General features: G+C 53.3%; 1 protein-coding gene across 1 annotated transcript; it reads right to left on the bottom strand.

Moving 5' to 3' along the window:
- Positions 1-2356: 2356 nt before the first annotated feature.
- On the bottom strand, positions 2357-12807 carry LOC311579259 (keratin, type II cytoskeletal 72). The gene is made up of 9 exons (XM_084749630.1): positions 12277-12807; positions 10898-11112; positions 7588-7648; positions 7116-7211; positions 6434-6598; positions 5793-5918; positions 4118-4338; positions 3581-3615; positions 2357-2897 (listed from the first exon to the last, which is right to left on the bottom strand). The coding sequence occupies exons 1-9, from the start codon at positions 12736-12738 to the stop codon at positions 2707-2709; spliced, it is 1572 nt and encodes a 523-aa protein (XP_084605756.1). The 5' UTR covers positions 12739-12807; the 3' UTR covers positions 2357-2706.
- Positions 12808-14298: the final 1491 nt, after the last annotated feature.

Genomic DNA, 14298 nt, shown 5'->3' with positions numbered 1-14298 from the left:
GAAAGTGGGGTCACTGTAGGGGGAAGAAAGGAAAGTGGGGTCACTGTAGGGGAAGGAAAGTGGGGTCACTGTAGGGGGAAGAAAGGAAAGTGGGGTCACTGTAGGGGAAGGAAAGTGGGGTCACTGTAGGGGGGAAAGGAAAGTGGGGTCACTGTAGGGGGAAGAAAGGAAAGTGGGGTCACTGTAGGGGAGGAAAGGAAAGTGGGGTCACTGTAGGGGAAGAAAGGAAAGTGGGGTCACTGTAGGGGAGGAAAGGAAAGTGGGGTCACTGTAGGGAAGGAAAGGAAAGTGGGGTCACTGTAGGGGAGGAAAGGAAAGTGGGGTCACTGTAGGGGGAAGAAAGGAAAGTGGGTTCACTGTAGGGGAAGGAGAGGAAAGTGGGGTCACTGTAGGGGAGGAAAGGAAAGTGGGGTCACTGTAGGGGGAAGAAAGGAAAGTGGGGTCACTGTAGGGGAAGGAGAGGAAAGTGGGGTCACTGTAGGGGAGGAAAGGAAAGTGGGGTCACTGTAGGGAAGGAAAGGAAAGTGGGGTCACTGTAGGGGAGGAAAGGAAAGTGGGGTCACTGTAGGGGAGGAAAGGAAAGTGGGGTCACTGTAGGGGAGGAAAGGAAAGTGGGGTCACTGTAGGGGAGGAAAGGAAAGTGGGGTCACTGTAGGGGAGGAAAGGAAAGTGGGGTCACTGTAGGGGAGGAAAGGAAAGTGGGGTCACTGTAGGGAAGGAAAGGAAAGTGGGGTCACTGTAGGGGAGGAAAGGAAAGTGGGGTCACTGTAGGGAAGAAAGGAAAGTGGGGTCACTGTAGGGGAGGAAAGGGAAGTGGGGTCACTGTAGGGGGAAGAAAGAAAGTGGGGTCACTGTAGGGGAGGAAAGGAAAGTGGGGTCACTGTAAGGAAGGAGAGGAAAGTGGGGTCACTGTAGGGGAGGAAAGGAAAGTGGGGTCACTGTAGGGGAGGAAAGGGAAGTGGGGTCACTGTAGGGGGAAGAAAGGAAAGTGGGGTCACTGTAGGGGAGGAAAGGAAAGTGGGGTCACTGTAGGGAAGGAGAGGAAAGTGGGGTCACTGTAGGGGAGGAAAGGAAAGTGGGGTCACTGTAAGGAAGGAGAGGAAAGTGGGGTCACTGTAGGGGAGGAAAGGAAAGTGGGGTCACTGTAGGGAAGGAGAGGAAAGTGGGGTCACTGTAGGGGAGGAAAGGAAAGTGGGGTCACTGTAGGGAAGAAAGGAAAGTGGGGTCACTGTAAGGGAAGGAAAGGAAAGTGGGGTCACTGTAGGGGAGGAAAGGAAAGTGGGGCCACTGTAGGGAAGGAAAGGGAAGTAGGGTCACTGTACAGGGAAGAAAGGAAATTGGGGGACTGTAGGGGGAGCAAAGGAGACCCTGAAGACTCCAGGCAGAGCATGGGGGTCTCCGGGACCTGAGGGAACCTGAGTCACAAGCCTCATGGGGCTCCAACCTCTGGTGGTCCTGTGTCTCCACAGGGGTGGGTGGTGTCACCCATGTCACATGGGACTGTATGGGAAGCATCAAGCCCTCCCTCAGCTGTCACCTGGTGCCCTCCTGCCTGAGACCAGATGATAAGGAGCATGTGTGACCAATGGCCCAGAGTCCAGCAAGAGTCAGACCCCCAAAAGTTAAGCCAATGTGAAGGTTGACATTTGAGCGACACAGACCATGTGGCCAAAGGAACATGTTTGTCCCCACCAAATTCAAGTGGAAATTTGATTCCCAGTGGGATCTTTGGACTCTGATGGAGTCGTGGAGACACTGCCCCATGACTGAATCCATGACTCTCTCTAGAGCCTGACAGCTTCCCTCGCTCACCCTTGAACACACATGCACCCCATCCCCCCGTCTGCATCTTCACCATGCTGTGACCCAGCACCAGGCCATCACCTGAAGATGGAGAGAGGTGCTGATACCCTGCTCTCAGACCTCCAGAACCGTGAGCCAAAGCAAGCCCTGATCCTTATAAGTTACCGGCTAAATACTTGACAGAAACACCATTGAGGAGGAGGAGGAGGTTTATTTTAGCTTATGGGTTGAGAGTGTTGATGTCCATCAGGCTTGCTCATGATCGTGGACTGTGTGGCAGAGAGACTCCTCAGGTGGTATCTGAACAAGAATTACAGAGCATAGGCTGCTGCCCTGGACAGGTATAACCTTCAAGGGCCACTCCCAGTGACTTCCCTCCACCAACCAGGCCCCATCTCCTAAAGGCTCCACAGACCCCCCAAATAATGCCCCAAGCTGGGGGCCCAATGGCTCACAACATGAGCTTGTGGGGTAACATTCCCAGTTCAAACCATAATTGTGATCTCAAGTGTTCTGTTACGGCGACGTGGAACAGACTTAGGACAGCGGTGTTGTCGATCAATCTTTTATTGCAGGAGAAGCAGAGACCCAGACAGAGTCCCTGTCAGAGGACGAGAGGGAAGGCTAGAGGAAGACACTAACAGAGGGGCTGGCAGTGGCCTCAGGGAAATAGCCTGTGCTTCAAGTGAGTGGGAGAGAGGTCCCTGAGAGAGCACAGGACTGACTGACAGGACTCCCTGCACCAGACTGTTCCCTGCGCTGAGGAAAACAGGGCTGGGAAGTTGGTTCAGATTCCAGTGATAGAGAAAACACTGCCTGGCTTAGAAAGGGACTGGAGGAAAGAAATCAGGAGGAGACCGGGGCCCACGGCCTCCTGCTCACAGCGCCGCCACCACCTGTCTGTCATCTGGACGTCTTCTTGGTTACACAGCTGCTGCCTGAGGCTTTGGCAGGGGGATCCTTGAGCTCGCTGCCACAGCTGCCCTTGGTCTTCACCTCCAGAGCCAGAGGTCTGTAGTTGTAACCGCTGGAGGCGCCAAAGCCCACGCTGAAGCCAGCACCTCCTGGTACTGCACTGGTACTGCTAATGACAGCTGGGAGAGGGGACCCAGCCCCAGTCAGTCTCCACCGTGGTCGGAGCCCTTCGTGGGTACTATGGCCACTCTGTTAACTTGTCCTTGTTCCTCTCTGTCCCCCCCCCCCCGTGTCTGTCTGTCTGTCTGTCTGTCTGTCTATTTCTCTCTGTCTGTCTCTCTGTGTGTGTCTCTCTGTCTCTCTGTCTGTCTCTCTCTTTCTCTCTCTCTCTCTCTCTCTCTCTCTCTCTCTCTCTCTCTCTCTCTCCCTCCCCCCCTTTCTCTCAGTTAACTAAGATATCTTTGTTGACACCACTCACGCCTGTGGCTTCACTTTACCTGTACTTAACCTCAACCATTCAACTTCTTTTCCTACGTGATTTGGGTCTGTGTATCAGTATAGAGCTTTGAACACCTCCCAGGGAAGCTGTGGGAGCAGCCACACTGCCTTGGCCTCCGCAGGATGCATGTTGCCACAGTGTGAGCTGCTGGGAACCGCAGGGCTACTTTTCTGTCACATGTCAACATATTATTATCTTCCAGCCATTGCTTCCCTTGGTGACTGAAGCCAGACCCTCTTTCTGTCTTTAACTCCCTCCTCACTCCCGCTCTCCCTGTGATCCCAACTTCTCTGCGGCCTGGACAGAGCTACTTAGACTCCTGATAGGATAACCAAGCACAGACCAACACATGTGGGTACTTACAAATGCTCACAGAATTTGGGTATTCACCAGCCATCCTACAGAGAGAGAGAACAGGTGAGTCAGCCATGAACAGCCAATCCTCCGTCCACTCAGGGAGCCACCTCCAAGATTAAGCCTTTCCCATCAGCCCCACCCCCACCCCAGCCTCCCTCCCTCCCTCCCTTTCCAGAACGACTCTGCTGTAGGCTCCTGGGACCACCTGCTACACAGAAGTACCCCGTTACTCTCCAGATGACAGAAAGAATGATACCACGTCCTCGCTGAGCCTCTGTCCTTTCCACAGCGACCTTGAACTTGCATGGCTCTGGGAGGCTATCTTGCCTCTCCCCCATCTAGAACCTGAAGCGCCTAATAGCGGTAGCACCGACTCTTGCTCTCCCACGGCCCCTTTTTTGCTGTCTAATTTATGTCTCCCCTACCACAATCACATTTGTTGTGCGGTTTCACGTCAGTAGAACCCCGACAGAGCCAAGCTGTCTTTGGCCTTCCTGTTGAAACAGGGAGAAAACTCCCCCCAGACAAGGATGCTGCTGGCACCTGCTCTCCTCGCCCTCCAGCAGCTTCCTGTAGGTGGCGATCTCCATGTCCAGGGCCAGCTTGACGTTCATGAGCTCCTGGTGATCACACAGCATCCTGGCCAGCTCCTCCTTGGCCTGCTGCAGGGCTCCCTCCAGCTGGTCCAGCTTGGCCCGGGCATCCTTGAGGGCGCAGTCACCTCGCTGCTCGGCGTCGGCGATGGCCGTCTCCAGGTTGGAGCACTGAGGGACAAGCAGACTCGGCACTTAGGGTCTGAAATCCTGCTCGGCCCTCCTCTCCCGGTGGTCACTGGTAACAAATGCTTTGGGTCCAGCTTGGACATCACTGGAGGTGAATCTGTCCTTCCCCTGACTCCAGGCACCATCCGCCCCACCCCCTCTACCACCGCCACCACCCCTGCTCATGCCTCGGCCTCTAAAGGTAGACCTCCCCACCTGAGAGGAGACAGGAAGCACATAGAGAACACAGGCCACCTGGGTATGTGCCCCTGGCCGGCCCTGCCCACTTGATTAGAAGCCACCAGCTGCCAGGTGCTGAAGACAGCCCGGCATGAAAGTCCCCCTGTGGCAAGAGTTCGGCAGTTCTACCCAGCAGCGCAGGCTGTCTCGGGAGGGCCCATAAACCTGAGGGAAGGGGGAGACATCAGCTACTAAGTTCCTCTTAGTGGAATATCTGTCTCTTAAGTCCCCCACGCCTTCAGTCCACCCCACCCATCCCGCAGAGAATCATACTCAGGGCCAAGATAGTGTTTCAAGGGTGCATTTGAGTGGCTGGCGGGCTTTTTTTGGGGGTGAGGGGACCAGAGCCTGCAGGAGACTCTCATGACCCAGCTGCCTGACCATGGAAGTTCATGGCTGAAACTCAGGACCAGGGAGGTCTAGTCATGCAGGAGAGGGACATGAATTTGGTCAGTTGTCCCCTGCTCTTTGGCTGACCGAGTCACACAGGGTAGACTTGGGAGTGCCAAATGGTTGGCATTGGAAAGACTGAGATCTGAGCCCTCTTCCAAACATCACAAACACCGAGAGGCTCGGGTGTGACGGGTGGGTTGCAGGTGTGATGGGTGGGTTGCTTCTTTGGCGGAAGAGATGAAAAGGGTTGACAAGCCCTTCGGCTGGGAGTCTCAGAATAACATGTTCCCTGCAGAGGCATCTTCCCTGAGAGCCAGAACACACTGGCATCCTGATCTAAAAGTCACCTTCGGTAATACCACTCACTTTCAGAAAACCCGTTGTCTCTCGATGGCTTTAGAATCACAGGTGTGGCACCAGTGAGTTTCTGGTAGAATGCTCCCAGAGGGAAGCATGCTGGGAATAGCTCCCGCCCTGCAGCACCACGAGGAAGCCCGCAGCCAGGCTGGTGCTCGCCTGTTCCATCTAAAGCTGGCCGCTGGTCTCACCTCTTCCATCAGTGGTGAAACCTGGGAGTGGCTTCCCAGGCCTCCTGCCCTACCTGAGGTGTCCTCGGTTGGTTCCCAGCCATCCTTGCCTGTTGCTTCTGCTAAGCAGGACCTTCTGCTCTCCCTCTGCCTTTCATCCTGGGACGAGCCGCCTCCGACCCAGGTGGGCGCTGACTGAGCCCGCTCACAGCCTGCCCCGCTGCACGGCGCCGCCTCCGACCCAGGTGGGCACTGACTGAGCCCGCTCACGGCCCCGCCCCGCTGCATGGCGCCCACCTGCTTCTTCATGTTCCCTATCTCCGAGTGGATCCTCTGGATCAGCCTGTTGATCTCTGTGATCTCGGACTTGGTGAGCTTGAGGTCGTCCCCATGCTGGCCCGCTGTGGCCTGCAGCTCCTGGATCTGTGGTCGGATCAGAAGAGAGCAGCGTGGTGGTTAAGGACTTACCCACTTAGGAGCGCTCAGCACGGGGTGGGGTGCTCAGTATGAAGTGGGGTGCTCAGTACTGGGTGGTGTGCTCAGCATGAGGTGGGGGTTCAGCATGGGATGGGGTGCTCAGTATAAAGTCGGGTGCTCAGCATGAGGTGGGATGCTTAGCACAAAGTGGCATGTTCAGCACAAAGTGGGGTGCGGATTACTCACACACCTATGAGGGTTGTGGCTGGCATGTCCTCAGATGTCAGAGCCATGGTAAGGGAAGGGTTAAACCATGTTTGTCTCTAAGGAATGCTAAGACTGACATCCCTGGACCACAGGGAGGCATTTCTTTGAGGTTCAACCCCAAAACAAAAAGACTCTCAACTAAGTCCATGCACACATTCAGGTCCACATGTGCACACACACATACACACAGTCTGTGTGCGCATACACGCGCAGTGGCTGTGCCCGGAGCCCTCTGCACACCGCACCGGGCTCACCTTACACTGGTACATGTTCTCAGCCTCCGTCTTGCTCTTCATGGCGATCTCCTCATACTGGGCGCGCACCTCATGGAGGATGCTGTCCAGGTCCAGCTGCCGGTTGTTGTCCATGGACAGCACAACGGACGTATCGCTGATGTGCGACTGCATCTGAGCAGTCTCCTGGTGGTCAGTGGAGGAACGGAACCTGTTAGGGGCCCCCCGTGAGGACACCGCTTCTCCTGACCCTCCCTGAGCAGATCTCTGCCCCTCCTCATCTGGGAGTGAGACTCGAACTTCAGTCCCAAGCGATGGTGCCATGTTTGCTCTCCACTGTACTAGGATCCCTCCTACCCGGCTCCAAAGCCAGAAATGCTAGTCATGTCAAGACTCCAGGTGCCTCAAGAGAGTCGCCCGCCAGCTTTCCCTTCCCAGACCTCCTCTCTCCAGAGACCTCCCCTGGAGGCTCAGGCAGGGTGTTCGCACGCCACCCTCTGCTCCCCAAAAGCTCCTTCGCATGTTGTTTCTCATGCCTGAAGGACGGACATCATGAGAGAGTCTCCATCACGGTCTCCCCAAAGTCCGTCCCCACGCCCAGCCCTCAGTGTGACTTCTGTGCGTGTCAGCCGCACCCGAACAAAGGGCTTTTTCCTTCCAGGCCTTCGGAACAGCTCTGGAGAGAGGCCGGCCAAGTCCTTACCCCTTCATAGAGAGCCTTGAAGAAGTTGATGTCATCTGTCAGGGCGTCCACCTTGGCCTGGAGCTCCACCTTGTTCATGTAGGCAGCATCCACATCCTGGGGCACATGTGACGGTCAGCGTACCCTCCCTCCCCTGCCCACCCTGCCCACCCTGCCCTCCTTGCCACTAATTATTCATTCCCTTCACCCCATGCTTCAAGAATGGCTGAGTCCCGAGGCAGACGCTAATCTGCGTGAGTGCAATGGCCGCAGCAGAAATACCCTGGGTCGAAGGGTGAATGCTAAGTTTGCAGGTTCTAGAACCAGTGTGCATCCCGGGGGAGGGGTTGAGCAGAAGCACCCCCACCCCGAGAAGTCAGAATCCCAAGGAAGTGAGTGGCCCGAGGGACTCTCCCCTCACCCTATGCACATCGCTGTGACAGATGGTTGGGAGCACTAACCTCCTTGGGACCCCAACCACGCCCACCCTTACCTTCTTCAGGACCACAAACTCGTTCTCAGCGGCGGTGCGCCTGTTAATCTCCACCTCGTACCTGTCAGAGAACACACACAGCACTGTAATTGGGACAGTTCGGTTCTGCAGACTTCCACTGTGTGCTAAGGCGTCACCTCTTCATCCCAGGTGCCCAGTGCCCATCCCAGGGCACACAGCCTCCTCGAGGAGGAACGCTGTTTCAAAGAGCATTTTTTCCCTAGCTCCTTAATCCAGATACAGTCTGCCCAGAGGTGACTTGCCTGAAACAGCATTGTGATGGGGACATGCGGGATCCACTGCACTGCCCTTTCAAAAGTGACCTCCTCCATGTTACACCAGAAAGGTCCCCCCCATCCCACTGACGTGATGTGATGGCCCAGGGCACCAAACAGATGCTCTACTGTCACTTGGAAGCTATTTTATGCCAGACTTCCATTTCAGGTGAAGCAAGGTCTTAGGGGGTGTTTGCATGAGACTGGGAGTGTTCCGTGTGGCAACACTGTAGATTGGCAAAGGAGTATTATTGACTGTTTGTTTAAGGAGCTCAAAATGGTAAAATTTTGTTATGCATACTTTACTGCATTAAAGGGGGAGCCTAATGCTGGGAAATAGTTCCCTCTGTATGCTTAAACATAAGCAACACTTTTCAGATCTTTATGCGTCCCTAACATACATGGCTGACAGCTCCTCCACCCTGAAAGTGTGAGTGAAACAGAATCTCTGTGAGTTATTGAAGGTAACTGGGGGCTGTAGCCCAGAGGTAGAGCATTCGCCTAGAATACAGAGGACGCTGGGCTTGATCCCTAATATCACTAAAGAAACAAACAAATAAAGTAAATATGCCTGGGAGGTTTCCTGACACTGCCCTGTTTTTCTGGTGATGATGAAAAACACAAAGAAAACAGTTCATATGATTTATCCCAGATTTTGTGTGTAGCTGAATGTTAATTTCAGCTTCACTATAGGCTAGTTTTATCATCTTGGCCAAACACACACACACACACACACACACACACACACACACACACACACACACACACACACACACCACATTCAAGATCAGGACAACAGAATAGACTTCATAGAATACCAAAACATATTTTTTCCGCTTCGGCAGCTAACTGAAAGCTTTCAGACAGCATTATGTGATAAAATGTCCATCCTTACTCTTGTCTTTGACTAATCTTATAAATATTTAATGTCTGCTGCCCCGTGATAAAAATTAAAGCATGGGGCTGGAAAGATGGCTCAGAGGTCAAGAGCACTGACTGCTCTTCCAGAGGTCCTGAGTTCAATTCCCAGCACCCACATGGTGGCTCACAACCATCTGTAATGTGATCTGGTGCCCCCTTCTGGCCCACAGCCATACATGCAGACAGAGCACTGTATACATAATAATAAATAAATCTTAAAAAAAAAAAAAAGGTTAAAGTGTATGTTAGCTGCCAGATTGATTAGATTTTAGTATTTTATATATTTTTATTTCATAAGATACATAGAAAATGTTTGGCCAAGATGACGGTCAGAAGCGATGACAATTGGTTACAAATGGTTTTTCATTATTTACTTCTAAGGCGGCACATTCATTACACATCTGCACCTGCTTACAGGTGATAATTTTGAATAACCATAATAAATGTGAGTGGTAATATTTTTTTTCTCACTGCAGCATGCCAAAGAACATGGTAAATGTTTCATTGTTTTCTTATTTCCCATAACAGCTTTGTCTTTCTTTCTTTCTTTCTTTCTTTCTTTCTTTCTTTCTTTTTTTATTTTTATTTTTTACTTTTTGGCAAGGTCTCACTGTGTGCTCCTAGCTGTCCTTGAACTCACTTTGAACTCACTGTGTAGACCAGTATGGCCTCACAGAGATCTTCCTATACCGCTGCCTCCCCAGGGGTGGAATTAGAGGTGTGTGCCACCATGCCCAGCTCTACAACAGCTCTGAGTTTCTGTTATTCTCTGACGTCTGGTCTGTTGTCCTGATTGTATGTGAGGCAAAGAAAAAAAATAGTGTTCTTGACCAAGGTCACAACACACGCTTCGTGCTGAACTTTGAGCCACCGGCACACTACCACCACCGTTTGCGGATTTTCCTCTCAGAAGCTCTTCCAGGTGTTGATCCAGCCAGCGGCGGGCAGCGTTAGGTGTCACAGGCTCAGTACCAGTGCTGTGGCGCCAAGGGACTGACTGAAGGGCTCCCCTGAAGCCACTTAGTGCACAGTTCAGGGATCTTTGCCCTGTGGGGTTCACCCCGGACCCCTTCTGAACACAATGCTCACTCATCCCCATTTGAGTTCCATTGATCTCAGTTCTCCTGTTCTTGCTGCAACTGTTTAAGCCTGTGCCCACAGTCTCTCTGTGGCCATGGCAACGGCATCTCCGTTAGGGTCTCGATGCCGAGCTCAGGCCAAGCTTCTGGCAGTGGGGACTGTAGAACGGGGTGGTCAGGCCCTCGGATGTGGACCAAGAGGACTATGCCAGCTCTGACCATTGCCACTCCTTGGAATGGTGGCAGCCAGCACCTGTCCCTATAAACTTGGTCCCTAGAAGGAAACTTTCCAAATGTCGGGTTCCTGTCCTGCCCTCACTCTCTCAACCTGGTCTCAAAGGCATTCTCTCCTTAGAGGTGGGATTCCTTCCCCCAGGTACGTATACTTCAAGTCCTTCAAGCTTTGAATTTTGTTTGTTTGTTTGTTTGTTTGTTTATTGTTTTTCAAGACAGGGTTTCTCTGTGTAGCCCTGGCTGTCCTAGACCTTGTAGACCAGGCTGGCCTTGAATTCACAGAGATCCACCTGCCTCTGCCTCCCGAGTGCTGGGATTAAAAGTGTGCGCCACCACAGCCTGGCTAAATGTGTAGCCCAGGCTGGCCTCAAACGCGTGATCCTCCTGCCTCTGCCTCCTTCAGCAAATCCACCACTGCCCGGCTCCCAAGCTTTAAATTTTATTTTGCTTAGTTTTAAATTTTGTTCCAGAGTTAGTGAGGTGCCTCTCTTATGGGGAACTGCCACAGAAAACCTTGCTTACGAGAAATCACAAAGCCATTTGGACTAAACACACAAGTCTCAGGCAGTGCTCTCTGCCTGAATCTTCCATTTCCAGGACTAGAAACTGAACAGATTTCCTGGGCAACTCAGGGGAGCATTCTGGGTAGACCTACCATCTTCCTAACCCCTCCCCATCTAGGTGTCTCTTCTGAGAGATATGAGGGAAATATCAGAGGTCTCAACAAAGGCACTAAGGCACAGGTGCCAGCTTGGCATGGAGCCAACTGCAGCCAGTCTCCTCCAGGGTGCCCCTGCTCACCTCTTCTTGCAGTCCTCCACCACTTCCCGCATGTTCCTCAGCTCGGAGTCCAGCCTCACCCTGTCCCCGGACAGGATCTCCAGCTGCTTCTGCAGATTGCTGATGTAGCTCTCGTGGATGGGCTCCAGGCTCCTCCTGCAGTTGCTCTGGTCCAGCTGCTGCAGCAGCTCCCATTTGGTCTCCAGAACTTGGTTCTGCTGCTCCAGGAAGCGGACCTGGAACCCAAAACCACAGCCACCTGGAACCCAAAGGCTGTCATGACCCACAATTCCCCCGTGTTATTGCCTCTCGAGAGTGAGACAGAAGGAAATAAAGGATTATCTGAGGGTCACGTGGAATCTGGGAGTTCAAGGGAAGAAGACACAGTCTAAAGAAATGCATGAGCCAAGCTTGAACAACGGTGGCTTGAACTCTTGTAAGTTGCCATGTGATCGGGTCAGAACTGGAGAGTGAGGGGGGATTTGGGGCAATCTGGGGGCAGTGCTCTCCTTCTCTTGGAGCATAGATGCTGTTGGCTGTTAGATACTATTGGGTAGATAATATTGGTTATTAGATCCTATCCAGTTTGTTCAAAATTATTTCTCAAATGTTTCAGGACTCCTCCCACTCCTGGCCCCCTGCAGCTCGCCAGCCTTTCTCTCCTATCTGCCTCTGAAGGTAGGGACGGAAGGAAACGTACCTGAGTAGAGCAGAGCTAAGCAGAGAGCAGCACACTGACTGGTCTGTCAACGTGGGCTTATTCCTCATTATTCTAGGCCCTGATCCCTTCATGTAAAAGCCAGAATAACAGCACCAGAGGCACTGGGGCAGCCCAGGAAGGCAGCTGTGTCTTCAACAATGCCGGCTGTTGCTATTATGGCCCTAACTCCCTCATGGTCAAGGTCTTATGGGGTCTAAGTGAGAAAAACCCTCATCTTGTCCTTCTCCGGGTCACTGGGGTCCCTGCCACTGACACGCCAAAGACACCTTCCAGTTCACCCACTGCTGAACACCTTGGTATGTATGCCTTCCCTGCAAATGTCCCTAAGCTTGCCTTGAATTTTTCTGGTACTTTTCTCTCCTTTCTTCTGGAAAACCACCTTTTACTTCCGTGCCTTTGTCCCTCTAGCGCCCCTGTTCCGAATGAGGGGTCCTCGTCTTCTGTTCTATAACATGGAAAGCCCCCACGCTGCGGCCTTCAGCTCCATCCATCCCAAAGCCTTGTCCCACAATGAAGGATGAGGTTCCCCTTAACCGAGTGTCAGGCACTTGTTCTAAGCACACTGAGCCCTTGGTCCCAGTGACTCCTCGCTGGGTATGAGGTATATCACTGAATCCCCTTGACAGATGCGGAAAAGAATGCCAGCCAACGCAGGGCTAGCAGGTGCCGAGGGACCCACCTTATCGATGAAGGAGGCGAACTTGTTGTTCAGAGCCTTGATCTGCTCCCGCTCCTGTGAGCACACTTTCTGGATCTCAGGGTCCAGCTCCACATTGAGAGGAGCCAGGAGGCTCTTGTTGACGATGACCTGGGGGATGCCACCCGGCGGGCACACAGATGGGCACGTGGGCCCCAGCCCCGCGCTGCCGAAGACGGTGCCCACGAAGCCCCCGGGACGCCCACCGTGGCTCGCCCCTCCGTGGCCTAGCCCGAAGCCACCGCCGCTCCGTCCCGCAGAACTCAACGCCAGCCGCCGGCCGCCCCCGAGGCAGAACAGGCTCCTGCTGCCGAACGCTGCGCCCTTGACCCCGGCCCGGACGGAGGAGTGGCTGCCGCTGAGCCGGCCTGAGAGGACCGCGGAGCATCCGCTGAAGCCCAGGCGCTCGGCAGCTCCGGGATAGAGGGTCAGCTGGCGGCTCATGGCTGGCGGCGGGCGAGGACGGCAGGGAGGCAGGCAGGCAGGCCTTGGGGCACAGATGCAGCTGCACTCCTGCTCGCCCCTTAAATAGTCCTGCTTGGCCTGGCAGGACGGAGTCACTAGGGCCGGGAGCGGTCCGAGGGGTGGTGGCCGAGGGAGGACGAGACCTCTTGGGTCCTTCATTTAGGAAATTACCATTCATTTGCAAAGATTTATGTCTCTTCCACTTTACCTGTCCACAGATCCCCTATAAAATGTCCCAGAACCCTGAATTTCCTGTGCTCATCTCCTGCATTATAATAATTTCACAGCCTTATCTCCATAGGCTTCCCTCCAATTATGTAGGGTCATCATGACCAAGATCTTCAGTAGAAAACCCCAGAGGGTCTGGCTGGTGGAGGACCCGAGTGGAGGGGAGGGAGAGGGCACCAAGTGGCTCTGCTTCAGAAACTTCCCATAAGACTGACAGCCCAGCCCGAATTAACTCTCCTCTCCCTTATTATCGGGACTCAGAGCCAGCCTTGGTGCCAGGAACACTGGGGGATGACTTTGAAAAGGTGCCTCAGACAGATGGGCCTCTTAGCTATGCCGGGAGGCTAGCTTCCCACTGGGGCGTCCTGAGGTGGTCAGGCACTCCCTGTGGGCGTCTGACATTGCCACCAGCGAGCCCATCAGAGGGCATAATAACAGCCAAGCTGTTTGCCCACACTGTACAGTGTGATGTGGGGATTGGGGGTGGCAAAGATGGTGGTGCCAGGTGAAGATGGACAGATAGGGGAATGTGAGGTGTCCCCCCCCCCCGGGAAGAAGTGGGCTCTCCATGCTGCCAGAGGAGGAGCTGGGGTTTGCTGGGGTCCTTAAACAAACTCCAGGCTGTGCTTTTTAATGTTTTGCTTTTTAAATTTCACCCCATTCAATTTTTGACTGTTTTTCTTTCCACCAACAAGAACAAAAGTTTATGGGTTCTAGCCATTTAGAACAGAGAAGTTTTTAGAAGAAGAAGAGGAAGAAGAAGAAGAAGAAGAAGAAGAAGAAGAAGAAGAAGAAGAAGAAAGAAAGAAAGAAAGAAAGAAAAAAGATGTTTAAAATGAACACTCCTTACAGAACATTGGCTTTCAAAAGTATCCTCCGCAGTCACCCTTTTCTGAAAACTAAGACAGAGACATCTGGCCCCCGTGGCCCAGATCTCTGCTTCCCCAGATAGGGAACAGATAAAAATGGCCTTTTCTTACCTTCCCCCCACCCCAGGGCACCACGACTGCATGAGTCAGGAGCTCCCCACCCTGTCACTGCTTTTATTACAGACATAGAGAGCTACAAGTGACACCTGTGGCTTCAGAGACATCTGATGTGCAGGGATGTGGGCTGATCAAAGGTGGCTAAGGCCCAGGAGAGGGTTTTTCCTGGCACCTGCCTCTGAGAGCAGACTGTTGTGTCACCTGGGGGGGGGGCAAGTTGCCACCTAGAGATTGGTATAACAAGGCGGGGATGTCTCCCTTCAAAACCAGAGATCTACCACAGAAGGTGGACATGCCCACTCTGGAGTGGGACTTGCAAATGTGT

Source organism: Acomys minous (genome assembly GCF_964271855.1).
Source record: "Acomys minous genome assembly, chromosome: 12".
NCBI lineage: Eukaryota > Metazoa > Chordata > Mammalia > Rodentia > Muridae > Acomys > Acomys minous.
This window is presented reverse-complemented; position numbering and strand designations above follow the sequence as displayed.